The sequence below is a fragment of the Dendrobates tinctorius genome, unplaced genomic scaffold, assembly GCF_039654945.1.
Source record: "Dendrobates tinctorius isolate UK_male_01 unplaced genomic scaffold, ASM3965494v1 ptg000212l, whole genome shotgun sequence".
NCBI classification, from domain to species: domain Eukaryota; kingdom Metazoa; phylum Chordata; class Amphibia; order Anura; family Dendrobatidae; genus Dendrobates; species Dendrobates tinctorius.
The window spans coordinates 1,283,439-1,304,234 of NW_027361879.1; the positions used below are offsets into that span (position 1 = coordinate 1,283,439).

At 44.5% G+C, this 20,796-nt stretch overlaps 1 protein-coding gene across 2 annotated transcripts in view; it reads right to left on the reverse strand.

Moving 5' to 3' along the window:
• The window catches only part of RPTOR (regulatory associated protein of MTOR complex 1), a 371,474-nt gene that overhangs the window by 102,499 nt on the left and 248,179 nt on the right, over nucleotides 1–20,796 (reverse strand). For both annotated transcript variants that reach the window (XM_073554721.1, XM_073554722.1), the window contains exon 5: nucleotides 17,025–17,171. In XM_073554721.1, the coding sequence (XP_073410822.1) occupies nucleotides 17,025–17,171 (147 nt within the window). The remainder of the gene's footprint in view (nucleotides 1–17,024; nucleotides 17,172–20,796) is intronic.

Below are 20,796 nucleotides of genomic sequence, written 5' to 3' on the forward strand. Positions count from 1 at the left end.
TACAATAAATTACCTGAACCCTCAATTATCGTGAGACCCACAATTATCTGGACACAACAGGGCCCTTGAGCGAGGCTCTCCACATTCATTTCTTTGTTCTTCTTAGAGGAGGAGACAACCTGTTTGATGTCTGCAAAGAGGGTACCTTCTAAGAAATATGTCAAAGCTGACTAGTACCCTACACTGTGTTGACGAGGAGCTGCAGAGCTCAGCGATTGTTTGCAATGGTGATGTGAGCCGTCGACGTGACATCATCATAAAAAAAAGAGCTTGAAAAAATGGTAGAGAAGAGTCTTTGGACCAGGGAAGGAAGAGTATCATCTGGTTTTGTTATTTTATATTAGAGGAAATGTTTGGAGTCCACTTTTTATTTTTAGAGGGGTTTTCCACTTTAAAAAATAAATCTTTACTCCTACGAAATACTTATCAGGAAACTATATATACTGTAGAAAGAGATGGATTTGAAAACTTTAAAACAAGGATTATATAGCCATTTTGACATGGATTTTCACAGCAATTTCACCAGCCTCATCAGGTCTTCGATCTATATAACAATTTTTGCAATTTGTATTTTCAAATCTGGTGACAGATCGGCTTTAAGGAACATAGGATTGAACCATCTTACGTGAATTGGATCGATCAATTTCTGTTTGGAGTTATATCGATCATGACTGCCATTAAGTAAAAAGCCATAATGCCAGTGGTAACAGAGCCTGGGCGTGAAACTGTACGGGTCTAGTAAGTCTGGTCTATAAAATAGAAGGACTGGAGAAACTGGCCAACAAAAACAAATCCTCTCCACCAACCTTGAAAACGTCTTCATTCAGGAACTTTTGCCCCATCACGTGTATAAGAAATAACTTGCTGAATAGGGAATCACTCTTTATTCCCATGGGTTGCAATGTTTTAAAAACTTTTTATGTGACTAGGTTTCTCAGCTATAACTATCTCCGTTTGTCTAAATTTGATCACAATGATTACACCACTGGGTCTTTTTGCAACCCAAATAAAGAACCACAAGTTTGGTCAATGCAAGTAGTAAGGAGGGCGAGAGTATACGAAGAAGGTTTAAGTTGTGGGACACTAAGTTTGGACATACAAAGAAGTTTTTGAAAAACTTTGTTAATCTTTTTCTTGACTTGCCAAAACCCCTGGACGTAGAAATAAGTCTAATCAGATGTGTCCTTACTCTTGTTCCAGGAAGCCAGGAGGATTTGCATAGCAACACAAATCCTTCCATACCTCAATCTGCCAATGAGCGGTAAGAATAGTCAGTAAACACGCTCCGCTACCAGTTCCCAGCTACACACGCTCCGCCACCGGTTTCCAACCACAAATGCTCCGCCACTGGTTCCCAACCGCACACGCTCCGCCACTGGTTCCCAACCACGGACGCTCCGCCACTGGTTCCCAAGTACACATTCCTCATGCTCCTAACTTCATCTCACTTTAAATTACTTTATGGCTCCATGAAGTGCTTGATGGATCCATTGAATTTATCATATCTGTCATGGCTCTGGCAAATTTGAAGGCAAGATGCTAATTTCGAACAATAAAAAAGGAGGGCGAAGGAGAGTGAAAGATCTATTAGGGTAAGTGGACACTTTGTAAAATTTGGCAATATAGAAAGGGCATGAATCCAGGTGGTATCAAAGTTTTAAAATTTGTTTTTGTGAATGGGTTCCTCCTCCATTCTGGAGCCAAAGAATATAAGTTGTCTTTTTTGCAACCAATATAAAAAAAAAACCCTTGTGATTAGTCAAGACAAGTATTAAGGAGGGTGAGTTGCTATGATAAAGATGAAAGTTGTGCGAGGAACTAATTCACACAGCAGAGGCTTTGTCACACAACAGATTACATCAGTGACTGCCATCCCCTGTGCAGATTAGAAGCTGCAGACCCCCATCACTGGCTGTCACACAGTCTGTTCTCACTGCTGCCAGCAGCCTGGGACAGTGAGGGAAGGAATTACTGATAATGAGTTATGTATTGTAATCATGGAGTGGCCCAGAATACAGGACGATTTTCCCTCCTCACTAGTTTCACTTTCCATAGATAAGTGTTCAGCGTGTGTCTGGGGGAGGAGCAGCTGGGTGGTCTGCTCTCTGCATTGAGGCTGCTAGAGGGGGAGGATTTGTTACTGTGTGATGAGGGCTTCTTCATGTGGACGGGGAGGGCCTGTAGCTATGGAGGGTGTTGCTATAGAGGGCATGTTTGGAGTAGAGTAGGAGGTTACGACCAGTTCTCATTTCAATGCCATAACAACCCCCCCTTGGACGTTCTGTTTAGAATATCTAGAAAACCGTGCAAACTAGTGACAGAAAGTAAATTACTTATTGTCATAATTCTGCAGCCCAGATATGTACTGAGATTATGTGAAAAGCCCGGACAACCCCTTTAAGTCCATCGGAAGTGTCCCTACTATTGCTCCCCAATGCCAGCAGTTGGAGGAGGATATGAGTGGCAACAATGCTGTTTCCATCTGCCACAGAGGGTTATGGAATGGCAGTCCACACACGTAATCACTGGTTTCCAACCAATAACCACTCTGAAGGACACGTTTTGGGGCAATAGATGGGGATCGGGTTCTCCAACTCCAGCAATCTTAACAGTTGAACCCCCATGACCATGCTGAGGGTTTACAGTGCAATTTCAGCACAAATCCACAGCAGTTTCCACAGGTGAATGGGGTATTAAAAAAACAATACAAAATAAAAACATTAAAAAAAAATCAAATGGGATATACCATACGTCAATACATCGTAGGTACACTAAGACTATTGGGCTTACTCGGTGGAAAGAGATGAGACTGAGATGATGAACAATTTTTTTTGATGAAAGAGTATTAAAAAAAAATCGGGATGCCCTGCTAGGTCAAAAATAGGAAGAACATTAAATGAGAAATATCTATTTATCACCTCCGGTGCCATGTGCCCCCAGACACCAATATGTGGCAGGATATTAGTACACTCAGCTATTATCGGTTTCTCTCGGAGCAGAGTCAACTTCCCAGCTCTGCACATTTCATTCAGCCTGTCGCCCTTCACAGAGTGGCAATAACACACCATGAGTGGGGGGTCCTGTGGGAGCGCGAGGAGAAACAAGGCAATCCAGCCGAGAGCAATGGAACATATTAATAGGTTAGGATGATGGGGAAAAGAAGGACGAAGGAAGAGCACAGGAGAAAGGTGGATGGCTCAGGGAAGGAAAGTTACACACACACACCAAAGGGATATGTGAATTTTACTTAAAAATCTATCTATGGAATGACTCATTATTATGTGGGGAAGATGTAACAAAGCCAAAAAAGAATCAGCTGTAGAATGCGTCTACCTCATAATATGGGTGGAGAAGGTATGTATAGACAACATCTCTCCAGAGATTGACATGAGACAAGGGGGCGCGACGCCAGGGGTCGCGACACCAGGGGACAAGGGGGGGCGACGCCAGGAGACAAGGGCAAATAAGGAAAAGAGGGCTCCGCTGAACAAAAATATAGGGGGTTCTCCAAAGACATGTTAGTGAACAATATTGAGAAAAACCAAGCGAAAGAACATGCCCACAAAAAAAATGTATGAGACTTTATTAGAACACCAGAAAAAAAAGAAATGCTACAAAGAACAACAATAATTAAAAACATTTAAAACAATCTGTGAAACATGTTCAAGTCATGCCATAAAATAGTGGCAATGACAACCCACAGAATTCCCCACAAAGCATATAAGATGGTAATACGGTGCTTAGAAACCAGCAGTTTACCTTGGTTACCAGCTCCTGCTCGCTGGTCTCCCGCCTGCCACACGCAGCGATGCGTGCTGGCCAGCGGGAGACCAACGATCCAAAAAATGTCCAGGGCTTTCCACAACGATCAGCGATACCCGGCAGGGGGGCCGGTCGCTGATAGATGTCACACACAGCGATCTCGCTGGTGAGATCGCTGTTGCGTCACAAAACTTGTGACTCAGCAGCGATCTCGCTAGCGAGATCGCTGTGTGTGACAGGGGCTTAAGAGTGCAGCTAGGTGCTGAAGTGGATGTTACAGGAGTATTGTGTAGGAGGTTAAAGGTGTATGGCAACAAAAAACACAATTGTTTTGCTCAGTGAGGACACCAGCTCCACACCTATTCCTGATGTGATGGACAATGCATACACACTTTAAGATGGTGCAGATGACGCCTGAGTGGCATACTGCAACTAACAATGGGCTTACATGTCTGGAGTGCAAAGATGATCACAGACACAATGACAAATGGATATTGCAGTGCAAGGTCAACATTTGATCTATAGTCCCCTTCCATCACCGCAAACAAACAGAGGACTAGGTTTATCTTGGAAAGAGAAATTTATCCTGAGTACTGTACGATCTGTTGTAAAGAATTTCTTGTCACAGTATAGTGACGTGCAGAGGAAGGCTAGCGACCACAGAGTAGAGCGACAGCCGAACATGTTATATTAGTGTGCTGTATCCCAAGTGGCTTCTCGTCTGCGTCAATGCACTTTAATGAAAGCCGTCATGGAGAGCACTGCACTTGATATAAATTGGCAAGACACTAAGCATCTTTGACATAACACCAAGTATATCTTCATTTCTAATTAGGGAAAACCTATAGGTTCACATATTCAGCAATCCTTCCACCCACTCACAATCAAAAGTGCTAAAATACTGAAGACATCTAGGAGAAAGAAAATGACAACAACTAAGGGAAACCAAAAATGAAGAGTAATTATTATATTCTCTCCATTTGTCAAAAATCCATGGTGGATCACTATCAACCTTCCCTCAAAAAATTCCACTTATGTCCATCTATAATTCTATGGTTGAAGCATTTTAGATATGAAGATGTGCGATTTCCACACACAATAGGGCTGGTCAGCTAGAACTTCCATCGATATTCATGAAGAACAATATATGGGCTCTTTGATGATGACAGTGTTGGGGCGATTTCTTAAGGTGAGATCTTAGTGATTTTGCCTGCCCCTAACCTGATAAATATGAGCCAAGTGCATGCATAAAAGACATCGGACACAGGGTCAGATGTGCGCTCCTCTCTGGGCAAGAGCTGGCACAGACCTGAACTTTATTAGTATAAACAAAAGATCATGTAGCAGGCAGGGAGAGGTGCTGCACAGCTTCTCAGCAGCCATTGCATCAGTGTGTGTTGGGTCCGTTCTAGGTCTATTTCATAGATGGTCTTAAGTGTATCCACCTCACAGTCCAAGGATTTCAGGGCGTAGTTCCAGGATGTAGATGCCATCTTGCCACACTACATATATTACTAGCTTTCGTAAGGTTAATAATTGATTTCATTAGCCATTCTCTCCTTCACAACAGTAGGATATTAGCCATAGACCACCTCAATCGTTGACAATCGTGGATCGCCAGAAAACCCCTTACTGGTGTTTCAGTCAACCACTAATTATCAGATGCTGATGAGAGCATTGGCCATACTATAAATGTTGATGACCAAAGTATACAAACAAGGGAAGCTTTTCAAAATTTCAAAAAAATTTGGTCACCCCTCACTTTCCTTAAAGGGGTTGTCTGGGCTTTTCACATAATCTCAGTGCATATCTGGGCTGCAGAATGGTGACAATAAGTATTTACCTTCTGTCACCAGTTTGCAGGGTTTTCTAGATATCACTCTCTTGCTTCTGAGCAGAACGTCCAAGGGGGGGGGGGGGGTGTTCTGGTATTGAAATGAGAACTGGTCGTTTCCTCCTACTCTACTAAAAACCTGCCCTCTATAACAGCAACCCCACCCTCCATAGCAACAGGCCCTCCACATCCACATGAACAAGCCCTCCTCACACAGTAACAAATCCTCCCCCTCTAGCAGCCTCAGTGCAGAGAGCAGAACCACCCAGCTGCTCCTCCCCCAGACTCACACTGAACAGTGATCTATGGAAAGTGAAACTAGTGAGGAGGGAAAATCGTCCTGTATTCTGGGCCACTCCATGATTACAATACATAACTCACTAATTATCGGTGATTCCTTCCCTCACTGTCCCAGGCTGCTGGCAGTGATGGGGCTCGGGCTGGCAGTGATGGGGCTCGGCTGCTGTCAGCAGTGTGAACAGACTGTGTGATGTCCAGTGATGGGGTCTGCAGCTTCTAATCTGCACAGGGGATGGCAGTCACTGATGTAATCTGTTCTGTGACAAAGCCTCTGCTGTTATGAATGGGTCACCGAGGAGAAAAACAACACACGCTAAGTCTCAGAAAAACAGAGAGGTTGGTAATTATGCAGATTGCAGATCCCCTGATCTTAACACACAACTAGCAGCAGTCGTGGAGTGTGCCTACGATGGTCCTGGACGCCTCATCACAACCGGAGAACTAAATAAACCTAAAGTAAGAAAAGGGAAAACTAACTCCCCAAGAGCAGACCCCAAAGGAAACACAGCCCCCCACATGTACTGACAGTGAAGCAAGATGAAAACACAAACAAAGGCAGAAAAATAGGCTGAGCAAACGATGGGGCCAAACTAACTTGAAAGGACAGGAAAGGAAAGATACTGCCTGCAATCTGCTAAAAAACCCTACCCAAAATAATGTCCAACACTTCTGATAACAAAATTAACCCTGAAGTCACTAGACTTCTCCCACTATATCAGGACTCTGAAATATTCTGAGACAGAGCAAAAAAGAAGCCAATCTAATAAAAGGCAAATTGGCAAATACAGATAAATAAGAGTGGAGATTCAGCACAGCCCAGCCGGGCTGGGTGACCACACAAAAACTGAGCTGACCAACAAGAGCAAGTGTGAACATTAGCAAAAAACAAACTTAACTTGAGAAGAAAGGAGCAGAGCTGAAGTCCAAGACCTGAGAAGCAGACTGAATCACCAGCAACAGGATAGGGCGTCGGCTGTCTTATATCCAGTCTGATACTCCAGAGATCCAATCATTATCCTCCTCGTCAGGTGGCAGACCACTACCAATTAAACTAACCTCACCACCTCCTGTCACCACCAGAGGGAGAACGGAAGGAGAACTCCCAGCTGGTGGAGCAGAAAATGAGCTCATAACACTCTGCTGTGTGAATGAGACAGCTCTGTGTCACTGATGTCTTCACACAGCAGCAGATTTGGTGCAGTGTATGTGTGAGCATGTCTATTTGGTATACAGCCTGCAGCAGCCATCTACTGTGTATACAGCCTGCAGCAGACATCTATTGGATATACAGCCTGCAGCAGTCTCTATAGTGTATACAGCCAGCAACAATCTATAGTGTGTGTGCATGTGTAATATATATATTATGCTGGAATGGAGGCAGAGCTGGAGTGGAGAATGGGCGGCACCCGCATATGTTGTCAGTAAGGGACCCTGAAATTTCGAGTGTCAGCCCTGCAGGGATGAGAGCATAGATGAAAGAAGACATCAAGGTGGAGGAGAGTACAGAGGGGAGAAGACAGCACAGGGGAAGAGCACACAGGGGGAAGCAGCACAAAAGAGAGAGCACATGAGGGGAGAAGACCGCACAGGAAGAAGAGAGAGTGGACAGGGTGAAAGACAGCTCCACAGAGCTCACCCCATTGTGACATCACTGCCCTCCTGATGCAATAGCATCGGGCCCACATCTATTATATATTATACACATATATCTACTATAGACTTGTATTAGGTGCTATATATAGTTTTCATTACACAATATACAATTATCTACAAGGAGTATGGCACGAACACGTAATGGCCCTAACTACTACCATTGTGGATGTGATGTAGATTGTGCTGCTTTCCCAAATACAGGATCGCTGCTGTGTTCTTTCCAATGCTGGAATGATGATAAAGATGAGTGCTGGTGCAGTTTACTGACAGCCAATGAGTGAGCAGTGGGTGGTGCTGGTCACTGGAGCTTGGTGGAGCTTCACACATACACTGCACCAAATCTGCTGCTGTGTGAAGACATCAGTGACACAGAGCTGTCTCATTCACACAGCAGAGGCTTTGTCACAGAACAGATTACATCAGTGACTGCCATCACCTGTGCAGATTAGAAGCTGCAGACCCCATCACTGGCCATCACACAGTCTGTTCACACTGCTGACAGCAGCCGAGCCCCATCACTGCCAGCCCGAGCCCCATCACTGCCAGCAGCCTGGGACAGTGAGGGAAGGAATCACCGATAATTAGTGAGTTATGTATTGTAATCATGGAGTGGCCCAGAATACAGGACGATTTTCCCTCCTCACTAGAGTTTCACTTTCCATAGATCACTGTTCAGTGTGAGTCTGGGGGAGGAGCAGCTGGGTGGTTCTGCTCTCTGCACTGAGGCTGCTAGAGGGGGAGGATTTGTTACTGTGTGAGGAGGGCTTGTTCATGTGGACGGGGAGGGCCTGTTGCTATGGAGGGTGGGGTTGTTGCTATAGAGGGCAGGTTTTTAGTAGAGTAGGAGGAAACGACCAGTTCTCATTTCAATGCCATAACACCCCCCCCTCCTTGGACGTTCTGATCAGAATCAAGAGAGTGATATCTAGAAAACCCTGCAAACTGGTGACAGAAGGTAAATTACTTATTGTCACCATTCTGCAGCCCAGATATGCACTGAGATTATGTGAAAAGCCCGGACAACCCCTTTAAAAGATTTTATTTGTCTCCATCTGTACTCCAAAATTGAAACCTTTGGGTTTAAAAGAGCAGCTTTTTGCCTTGATGTAGAACACAATATAGCTGATCAGCTAGAACTTCCTTTGTACTTCACGAAGAACCGTATATGTGTTGATGATAGTAGACTGTTAGTCATAGACCACCTCAATCATGGATCTTCAGAAAACCCCTCACTGGTGTTTTGGTCCACCATTATTTGTCAGATACTGATAGGAGTGTAGGCCATAGAATAATTTATCATAAATACTGATAACCAACGTGGACAAGCCAAAGATGGAACATTTTTCAAAAGCTCACGAATATTTAGTCACCACCTATCAAAAAAATCCATTTATATCCATCTGTACTCCAAGATTGAAACCTTCTGGATTAGAAGAGCAGCAATTTGCCTTAAAGGAGCACAGGTGATGGATCTGGTTAGCTAGACCAATCTTGGTATGTCACAGACAGCATTATTTAGCCGCCTTCTTGAAGGCAACTGGGTGCTACTTAGAAACCATCTGGATTGCAGATCTTCGAAAAATCCCTCACTGGTATTCCAATCCACTATTAATTAAGAGACACTAATGAAAGTGTAGCCCACAGTAAAATTTGTTGAAGGTGGCCCTTGAAACTATGGCTTTTACCTTCACTAGAACCTACAATTTGGAAAAAGCAGTCAATATCACGGACTCGTCATTGGTCATTTTTTTTTTTATTTCAATTAACTAGAAGATAACTTTGCCCATTCTTTTCCTTGCTTTCATCCACATTCCAATAACTCAACTGTTTGAATCAACACCAAGCGCGGAAGCCGCAAAGTAGGTTTCCAAGAATAATGTTCTGCTGGTCGTCGACTATTCGAAAAGAAACCGGAGAATATGGATTCATCTGCCGCTGCTGTTTTTTCTTTTTGCATAAATATATCCTAATGAACACTCCTCTGTGAAGTAATCCATCATCGTATTATGTGTACACAGCTCAAAGGCAAAACAGTAAATCAAACGCTAAAAAGCAGAGAGCAATAAGTGGTAAAATAACAAAGAAATGGGCTCCGAAGCACAAAAGAGGAAATTACTTTATGGTATTATCCCCTAGGACTGTTGTCGTCTGTAGCAAGACTATAACATCTAGCATACCCCGATTGTCTGCTCTGTTAATAGGCATCAAGCAAAAAGGAGAACAATAGCACCCATTGGGTAATAGACCTTATGGTCAATGGCCTTAGGGCCGTGGTCCCCAATTTGTGGCTTACCAGCTGTTGCAAAACAACAATTGTAAGCATGCACTAAAAACCATAGTTTGGTAACTTCATGAGACCCACATACTGCAGATGACTGCTGTAGGGTTATTCATCGCTCAAGGGAGTTCTGGAAACATTGGTACCACAAGGACTAAGCAGGTTGGCACACATCTGGCTGCCGCACTCCCGCTTCTACTGTTGGATTCCTCAACAGGAATACGTAGATTTTTTTTCCCTTGACCTTATTAATATCTTCTTCTGAAATTAGATGTTTGTTTTGAAAGTGAGCAAGATTACAATCATTTGGATGCTTTGGGTGCCAATTATAGCCGAGAATAGTGCTGAATGCAATTTAGGTCTTTGGAAATGCTGCTCTTAGCAGCTGAGAAATAAATGAGCTGTCCTCTAAAGTCTCAGAGCTCATAATTAGAAAGCGCCCGGCAAAACGCTCGCTACTCCATGCATATTTATGGGACGATTCCATCATGATGCAATAGGAGGGAAGGTTAGCATGGAAGACAGATGCATGAGGAATGGGGCGAATAGTCGCACAGAAGTACCGGGGACATACAGCGACAAGGAAGAAACTGACAAAAGGAGCTTGAAGGGTTTGTCTATGATTCTAAAAACATGTCAGCTTTCTTCTAAAAATAGCGCCATGCTTGTCCACTGGCTGTGTACGGCATTGCAACCCAGCTCCATTCACTTCAATGGTGTAGTGCAGCAATAGTAAATACAACTTATGCACAGGGTTTGACGCTGAAAGAGACCAGACATTTTTATCTCATCCTATATAAAATTTAAAGGGTTAGGTAACTAGTGCAACCCCCCCCCCCATTGCTTGATTGACAGGTCATTGCTGCGAAATGACCTGCAAAATATCAAGCATGCTCTGATCCTACTTTCTCTTCTATAGGCGTAGGATGAATTGTGCATCCAGAGAAAGCTGCAAGAGTGGAGGCACGCGCCAAAAAAGAGTACTGCACATTCAATGGGTAGAAATGGTGCATATGCAAGATGTCAAGATGGCGTAGTGAGGATTGTATCGCCACCCTCTGCAGAAATAATATACCAATTCAGCCGAGCTGGATTGATAGTGCAAAAAATTTAGGTGCCATCAGCATTGCATCATTGGAACGCAGCTTTGAAATCTTGCACAAGCGCCGTTTGTGCTTGGTGAATGTGCAATATACCACTAGAGGAGCCTGCAAAAGATGTGGCAAAATCTGCCAGAGTACTGTGCATTCACAATACATGAAAGTGACATGCACAAGATTTTAAAGGAAAGGTGCCGCAATTTTATATAATTTGCAAAAAAAGAGTAAGTAACAAAACATGTTGTTAAAGCAAATGTTGTACTAACTAGGATTTATGGTTTGTTTGTAATGATGTTTTAATGTAGCCACTGGGCGCTGCCATCTTGATTTGCAGATCTGTGGAGGACTCATACAGTCTGCAAATATGGCCGTCCCTGGACATAGGAGACTGCGGGTCGGTTCCCGACCCCACCATGCAGCCTCATTAGCAGTGAACTGGGCACGCCCCTGTGGGCTGCACCATTCACTGCTGTAGGTGTGGCTGGGCGCCATTTTACTGTAGCCCAGTGCTATCTGCTGAGCTCCACTTTCTGCACCGTGCTTCCTGCTCCAGCTCCCCTGTCCTCCTGCTCTGTCTCCGCCTCCTCACTCACACATCTCTCCGATAATCTGACACCTTTGCTTTTATGAGAGCTTTTATGGCTGTCTCAGGACAGTGACATATACAGCCCATAGTCTAGTGTATAATTGGGGGGGGGGGCTGGAAGTTTCACCAGTGTGGGCTTATCTGTAATACTGTCTCCTGTGATACTGACTGCTGAGCCGTGTATCTAATCCTCTCCTGTGTGATACTTACTGCTGAGCCGTGTATCTAATCCTCTCCTATGTGATACTGTCTGCTGAACCGTGAATCTAATCCTCTCCTGTGTGATACTGACTGCTGAGCCGTGTATCTAATCCTCTCCTGTGTGATACTGACTGCTGAACCGTGTATCTAATCCTCTCCTGTGTGATACTGTCTGCTGAGCCGTGTATCTAATCCTCTCCTGTGTGATACTGACTGCTGAGCCGTGTATCTAAACCTCCCCTGTGTGATACTGACTGCTGAGCCGTGTATCTAATCCTCTCCTGTGTGATACTGTCTGCTGAGCCGTGTATCTAATCCTCTCCTGTGTGATACTGACTGCTGAGCCGTGTATCTATTCCTCTCCTGTGTGATACAGTCTGCTGAGCCGTGTATCTAATCCTCTCCTGTGTGATACTGACTGCTGAACCGTGTATCTAATCCTCTCCTGTGTGATACTGACTGCTGAGCCGTGTATCTAATCCTATCCTGTGTGATACTGACTGCTGAACCGTGTATCTAATCCTCTCCTGTGTGATACTGACTGCTGAACCGTGTATCTAATCCTCTCCTGTGTGATACTGACTGCTGAGCAGTGTATCTAATCCTCTCCTGTGTGATACTGTCTGCTGATCCGTGTATCTAATCCTCTCCTGTGTGATACTGACTGCTGAACCGTGTATCTAATCCTCTCCTGTGTGATACTGACTGCTGAGCCGTGTATCTAATCTTCTCCTGTGTGATACTGTCTGCTGAGCCGTGTATCTAATCCTCTGTGTGATACTGACTGCTGAGCTGTGTATCTAATCCTATCCTGTGTGATACTGACTGCTGACCCGTGTATCTAATCCTCTCCTGTGTGATACTGTCTGCTGAGCCGTGTATCTAATCCTCTCCTGTGTGATAGTCTGCTGAGCCGTGTATCTAATCCTCTCCTGGGTGATACTGACTGCTGAAACGTGTATCTAATCCTCTCCTGTGTGATACTGTCTGCTGAGCCGTGTATCTATTCCTATCCTGTGTGACACTGACTGCTGAGCCGTGTATCTAATCCTCTCCTGTGTGATACTGACTGCTGAACCGTGTATCTAATCCTCTCCTGTGTGATACTGACTGCTGAGCAGTGTATCTAATCCTCTCCTGTGTGATACTGTCTGCTGATCCGTGTATCTAATCCTCTCCTGTGTGATACTGTCTGCTGATCCGTGTATCTAATCCTCTCCTGTGTGATACTGACTGCTGAGCCGTGTATCTAATCCTCTCCTGTGTGATACTGTCTGCTGATCCGTGTATCTAATCCTCTCCTGTGTGATACTGACTGCTGAGCCGTGTATCTAATCCTATCCTGTGTGATACTGACTGCTGAACCGTGTATCTAATCCTCTCCTGTGTGATACTGACTGCTGAACCGTGTATCTAATCCTCTCCTGTGTGATACTGACTGCTGAGCAGTGTATCTAATCCTCTCCTGTGTGATACTGTCTGCTGATCCGTGTATCTAATCCTCTCCTGTGTGATACTGACTGCTGAACCGTGTATCTAATCCTCTCCTGTGTGATACTGACTGCTGAGCCGTGTATCTAATCTTCTCCTGTGTGATACTGTCTGCTGAGCCGTGTATCTAATCCTCTGTGTGATACTGACTGCTGAGCTGTGTATCTAATCCTATCCTGTGTGATACTGACTGCTGACCCGTGTATCTAATCCTCTCCTGTGTGATACTGTCTGCTGAGCCGTGTATCTAATCCTCTCATGTGTGATAGTCTGCTGAGCCGTGTATCTAATCCTCTCCTGGGTGATACTGACTGCTGAAACGTGTATCTAATCCTCTCCTGTGTGATACTGTCTGCTGAGCCGTGTATCTATTCCTATCCTGTGTGACACTGACTGCTGAGCCGTGTATCTAATCCTCTCCTGTGTGATACTGTCTGCTGAGCCGTGTATCTAATCTTCTCCTGTGTGATACTGTCTGCTGAGCCGTGTATCTAATTCTCTGCCATGTGATACTGCTCTCCTGAAATACTCTGTGCTGCTGTCACCCTGCTGGTTTTATGTGTGATCTACATGGTGGTATTGTGTATGATCTATATGGCGGCATTGTGTGTGAAGTATATGGCGGTATTATTTGTGATCTGCTAAAAGGGGACCCATTCTAGGGTGGTTCTGGCTGAGCACCTGCACACGGGTCAGGGGTAATAGGTGCAGTCAGGGGAGGGCTGGGGAGGCAGCTGAAGAGAGGGGTCTCATTTTTATCGTTACTGTATGGCTCCATTCCCCCCATCCTGCTTCCCAGCGTCACCCCGGACTGCGCCTGTCGCCTTGCTTTCACACATCGCCAGGACAGAATCTGAGGAGGGGAATGGGGTCTTTGCATGCAAAGTCTGGATCAGAACAGGCCATCAATCAGCAGAAATGTTTCCTGGATTTCTGTGCTGCTGTCTCCCTGCTCCTCCCCCATACATCTCCCTCTGTGCCCCCCATAGACCAGCGCACTGCTCTCCTGAAATACTTTGTGCTGCTGTCACTCTGCTCCCTTTACCATATATCTCTCTGTGTGCCCCCCATAGACCAGCGCACTGCTCTCCTGAAATACTGTGTGCTGCTGTCACCCTGCTCCCTCCACCATATATCTCTCTCTGTGCCCCCCATAGACCAGCACACTGCTCTCCTGAAATACTCTGTGCTGCTGTCACCCTGCTCCCTCCACCATATATCTCTCTCTGTGCCCCCCATAGACCAGCACACTGCTCTCCTGAAATACTCTGTGCTGCTGTCACCCTGCTCCCAGAATCCTTGCTGCCTGCCATCCTCGGTGACCGAAGACCCCATTCCTCTCCTCAGATCCTGTCCTGGCGATGTGTGAAAGCGAGGCGACAGGGGCCTGATATATGGAGGAAGGAGCAGGGTGACAGCAGCACAGAGTATTTCAGGAGAGCAGTGTGCTGGTCTATGGGGGGTCACAGAGGGAGATGTATGGGGGAAGGAGCAGGGTGACAGCAGCACAGAGTATTTCAGGAGAGCAGTGTGCTGGTCTATGGGGGGGTCACAGAGAGAGATGTATGGGGGAAGGAGCAGGGTGACAGCAGCACAGAGTATTTCAGGAGAGCAGTGTGCTGGTCTATGGGGGGGGTCACAGAGGGAGATGTATGGGGGAAGGAGCAGGGTGACAGCAGCACAGAGTATTTCAGGAGAGCAGTGTGCTGGTCTATGGGGGGTCACAGAGGGAGATGTATGGGGGAAGGAGCAGGGTGACAGCAGCACAGAGTATTTCAGGAGAGCAGTGTGCTGGTCTATGGGGAGCACCCTGTTCGATGCCAGGGATTGTACATAGAGCGCTGTCTTTTATACACATGGATGGACCGTCTTCTTGTCTGCTCCACAGAAATCCAGGAAACATGTCTGCTGATTGGTGACCTGTTCTGATCCAGACTTCGCATGCAAAGACAGTCAGTATAACTTTGCAGGCCCCATCAAAATGGCTGCTCTCTGTGTTCCTAGATGTCATCCTCTTTTCCCTTAGCAAGCACCCAGTAGGGGAGGAGAGGAGCAACACCACACCCATGTCAGCAGATTCCGCCCATACAGTGTCCATTTTAGGGCATGATCATATATCAAAATCAAACATCATGGACACTGTATGCCCATAATTACTGCAGGACAGTAATGTGAGCTAGTTGTACACTAGGTTTTTGTGCCAAATTTCAGTATCTGCTCCCCCTAGTGTTAACAAGTGGAAATGCCAAACTTTTTAAAATTATTTTTCATATTTTACAAAATTAAATACAAATGATAATATTTTTTAAGAAAATGTAAACATTAATTCTTTACATTTTTTCAATTGCTGAAAATTTTTTTTTGGGATGGCACCTTCCCTTTAAAGGGGTTGTCCGACCTTGGGGTACAAGTCTGCAGTCTCTCTGTGTGACTGCAGACTTGTGAATCTTCACATTGCATGCTGTGAATCTCCACATTGCATGCTGTGAATCTCAGCTGCAAGTATGTGATTTGCATACACTTGGTCACGTGCCGACTAGACGGGTGCAGCCTCACTCAATGGAAGAAGTGAATTGATAGAGGACGGACACATTTAGTTCAGAATGTGGCCGAAAGCATGCAAATCGCATACTTGCAGTCACACGACCGTCCGCTCCCGGCAACGTAGCATTCTTACAGAGCACAATATGCATAGATTGACTGCTGGCTTGTAGAATAAGGATTCACAACCCCTTTAAAGGGGAATACCCATGACGCTATGTCAATGACATCTCAATTTAAGGCTTTGTTCCCACGTGGCGTTTTTGTCTGCAGAAAAGAAACTCCATTTTACGGTAGCAGCTATGAGATTTCAGAAATCTCATGCACATGCTTGATTTTTTTTCTCCTGACTGAATTTCAGCGCTGCAGTGTTTTTTGCAATCTGTGAGATGCCAGTTCTTTCAAAGCTTTTGCAGCGATTGTTAAGCCATAAAAAGCAAAGTGCAAAAAGCACAGGAAAAAAAACGCAGCAATCAGGTTTTGCTGTTTTTTTGGAGAATAAAACTACCTTTATTAAACATGAACTGTAGACAAAAATGCTGTAAAAATAAATAAATAAGCGTTTTTAGATCCAAGAGAGCAGATTATGGCTGTTGAGAAAAAACAAAAAAAACCCACTGCTTGTGAACATAGCCTAGCACTGTTAATCAGGCTCAGATGAAAGTGTCAATTAATTCTAAAGAGAGGGGCTGGACAATCACTGATGGTCCGAAATCACAAAAGATTGCCAGATCCCACCAAAACAATACTATAAAGGCGGCTTCTTACAAACACCATGTTTTTCAGCCTGAGAGCTAACAGAAAATCAGCAATATCTGAAACAGACTAAGAAATGTAAAAAGGGTCTCCAAGTGAATTTCAACTTTGCACCTGATCTATCGTTCACATACTATAATACATTATAGCATGGATTTTGGTTGCAGAACGGTGACCCGACATGTCCCCTTTTATGATATACGCCAGCTTGAAGGCCGTGTGGATAATTAAGTAATTGGTAGTATTCCCACTGGCGGTGCAGTGGAGGATTTGCGGTTTCCTGATTGGATTTACAACGCAACATAGAGTTAAATTGCTTGTGTACAACATCTGCTAGGAAAATTCTCAATGGTAGCAGCGAGGTCTTTATAAAGCATGGCTATTAGGACTTGCTGGAGACACCAGCTGTGTATTATAAGAAGTAATAATGCAGTAATAATGCAGGAGCCAGGGGGCGAGGACGGTGTGGGATGCCATACCTGTGTCCTGAGCATATACAACCGGGATAATTTTCATTCTTACCTCCAACTCTTGTTCCCTCTGCAGAGCAAATTGCTTGAAGGACTTGACGATGAGTCCGGCATTGGAGCAGTCGTATACAAATATGGAGGGGCTCCCCATCCAGGTCTGCAGGTCATAGATTGAGAGTGGGATGTACTGGGTGTAATTCTGGGGAGACAACCAAACAGGCTTGTATTAGAATTGATAAAGTGACCATGTGTGATCCAGGATTGAAAAGAATAAAACAAGTTTTTTTTTCTTCTTCCCAAAAAATAGTGCCACATTTCTCCACAGCTGGTGTCTGGTATTGCAATCTAAGTTAATGAAACTGAGCTGCAAAACCAAACACAAACAATGGAACAAGAGTGGTGCTGTTTTTGGAAGAAAGCCGCTATATTTTTCTTATTTGGACAAGAATACTCACAATAATAATGAGGTTGGTACTAGTGATAAATGGAGAAAAAAACAAAACAGAAAAGCTTGATATAGTAAACAAAGTAGCAATTGTCGAGTGTGACATGATGGCGTCTATTCCTAGCACATGACATAATAAAGCCTTTAAAGTGAATTTAGGGTTTTGAAAAACCAGAGCTGTGGAGTCTGAGTCCAGTTTGGTGGAGTTGAAGTCAATGTTGGTATAGAGTGGACCGACTTAAGACTCCTAAAATATGTCAACATTTGTTTCAGGAGTTCAGTGCAGGATTTGATGTAAATTTTTTCATGATTTGGGAAAATTATTAAATGTCCTATACCTGTTTGTTCTGTTCTAAGGATGTAGGCATTTAGTTGTGCTGAATCTGTGTTGCACTTTATGTACATGCTCAGTAGTGATGCAGTGCTGTGATGTTGGGATGAATCTGTGTTGCACATTATGTACATGCTCAGTAGTGATGTAGTGCTGTGATGTTGGGATGAATCTGTGTTGCACATTATGTACATGCTCAGTAGTGATGCAGTGCTGTGATGTTGGGATGAATATGTGTTGCACATTATGTACATGCTCAGTAGTGATGCAGTGCTGTGATGTTGGGATGAATCTGTGTTGCACATTATGTACATGCTCAGTAGTGATGCAGTTCTGTGGAGTTGGGATGAATCTGTGCTGCACATTATGTACATGCTCAGTAATGATGTAGTGCTGTGGAGTTGGGATGAATCTGTGTTGCACATTATGTACATGCTCAGTAGTGATGCAGTCCTGGGGAGTTGAGATGAATCTGTGTTGCACATGTACATGCTCAGTAGTGATGTAGTGCTGTGGAGTTGGGATGAATCTGTGTTGCACATTATGTACATGCTCAGTAGTGATGCAGTGCTGGGGAGTTGCGATGAATCTGTGTTGCACATTATGTACATGCTCAGTAGTGATGCAGCGCTGTGATGTTGGGATGAATCTGTGTTGCACATTATGTACATGCTCAGTAGTGATGCAGTTCTGTGATGTTGGGATGAATCTATGCTGCACATTATGTACATGCTCAGTAGTGATGCAGTGCAGTGGAGTTGGGATGAATCTGTGCTGCACATTATGTACATGCTCAGTAGTGATGCAGTGCTGTGATGGTGGGATGAATATGTGTTGCACATTATGTACATGCTCAGTAGTGATGCAGTGCTGTGATGTTGGGATGAATCTGTGTTGCACATTATGTACATGCTCAGTAGCGATGCAGTGCTGTGATGTTGGGATGAATCTATGCTGCACATTATGTACATGCTCAGTAGTGATGCAGTGCTGTGATGTTGGGATGAATATGTGTTGCACATTATGTACATGCTCAGTAATGATGTAGTGCTGTGGAGTTGGGATGAATCTGTGTTGCACATTATGTACATGCTCAGTAGTGATGCAGTTCTGTGATGTTGGGACGAATCTATGCTGCACATTATGTACATGCTCAGTAGTGATGCAGTGCTGTGATGTTGGGATGAATCTGTGTTGCACATTATGTACATGCTCAGTAGTGATGTAGTGCTGTGATGTTGGGATGAATCTATGCTGCACATTATGTACATGCTCAGTAGTGATGCAGTGCTGGGGAGTTGGGATGAATCTGTGCTGCACATTATGTACATGCTCAGTAATGATGTAGTGCTGTGGAGTTGGGATGAATCTGTGTTGCACATTATGTACATGCTCAGTAGTGATGCAGTCCTGGGGAGTTGAGATGAATCTGTGTTGCACATGTACATGCTCAGTAGTGATGTAGTGCTGTGGAGTTGGGATGAATCTGTGCTGCACATTATGTACATGCTCAGTAGTGATGCAGTCCTGGGGAGTTGGGATGAATCTGTGTTGCACATGTACATGCTCAGTAGTGATGCAGTGCTGTGGAGTTGGGATGAATCTGTGTTACACATTATGTACATGCTCAGTAGTGATGTAGTGCTGTGATGTTGGGATGAATCTATGCTGCACATTATGTACATGCTCAGTAGTGATGTAGTGCTGTGGAGTTGGGATGAATCTGTGTTGCACATTATGTACATGCTTAGTAGTGATGCAGTCCTGGGGAGTTGGGATGAATCTGTGTAGCACATTATGTACATGTTCAGTAGTGATGCAGTGCTGTGATGTTGGGATGAATCTATGCTGCACATTATCTACATGCTCAGTAGTGATGCAGTTCTGTGATGTTGGGATGAATCTGTGTTGCACATTATGTACATGCTCAGCAGTGATGAACTGCTGTGGAGTTGGGATGAATCTGTGTTGCACATTATGTACATGCTCAGGAGTGATGCAGTGCTGTGGAGTTGGGATGAATCTGTATTGCACATTATGTACATGCTCAGTAGCGATGCAGTGCTGGGGAGTTGGGATGAATCTGTGTTGCACATTATGTACATGCTCAGTAGTGATGTAGTGCTGTGATGTTGGGATGAATCTGTGTTGCACATTATGTACATGCTCAGTAGTGATGCAGTGCTGTGATGTTGGGATGAATCTGTGTTGCACATTATGTACATGCTCAGTAGCGATGCAGTGCTGGGGAGTTGCGATGAATCTGTGTTGCACATTATGTACATGCTCAGTAGTGATGCAGCGCTGTGATGTTGGGATGAATCTGTGTTGCACATTATGTACATGCTCAGTAGTGATGCAGTTCTGTGATGTTGGGATGAATCTATGCTGCACATTATGTACATGCTCAGTAGTGATGCAGTGCTGGGGAGTTGGGATGAATCTGTGTTGCACATTATGTAGATGCTCAGTAGTGATGTAGTGCTGTGATGGTGGGATGAATATGTGTTGCACATTATGTACATGCTCAGTAGTGATGCAGTGCTGTGATGTTGGGATGAATCTATGCTGCACATTATGTACATGCTCAGTAGTGATGCAGTGCTGTGATGTTGGGATGAATATGTGTTGCACATTATGTACATGCTCAGTAATGATGTAGTGCTGTGGAGTTGGGTTGAATCTGTGTTGCACATTATGTACATGCTCAGTAGTGATGCAGTTCTGTGATGTTGGGATGAATCTATGCTGCACATTATGTACATGCTCAGTAGTGATGCAGTGCCGTGGAGTTGGGATGAATCTGTGTTGCACATTATGTACATGCTCAGTAGTGATGCAGTTCTGTGATGTTGGGATGAATCTATGCTGCACATTATGTACATGCTCAGTAGCGATGCAGTGCTGGGGAGTTGGGATGAATCTGTGTTGCACATTATGTACATGCTCAGTAGTGATGTAGTGCTGTGATGTTGGGATGAATCTGTGTTGCACATTATGTACATGCTCAGTAGTGATGCAGTGCTGTGATGTTGGGATGAATCTGTG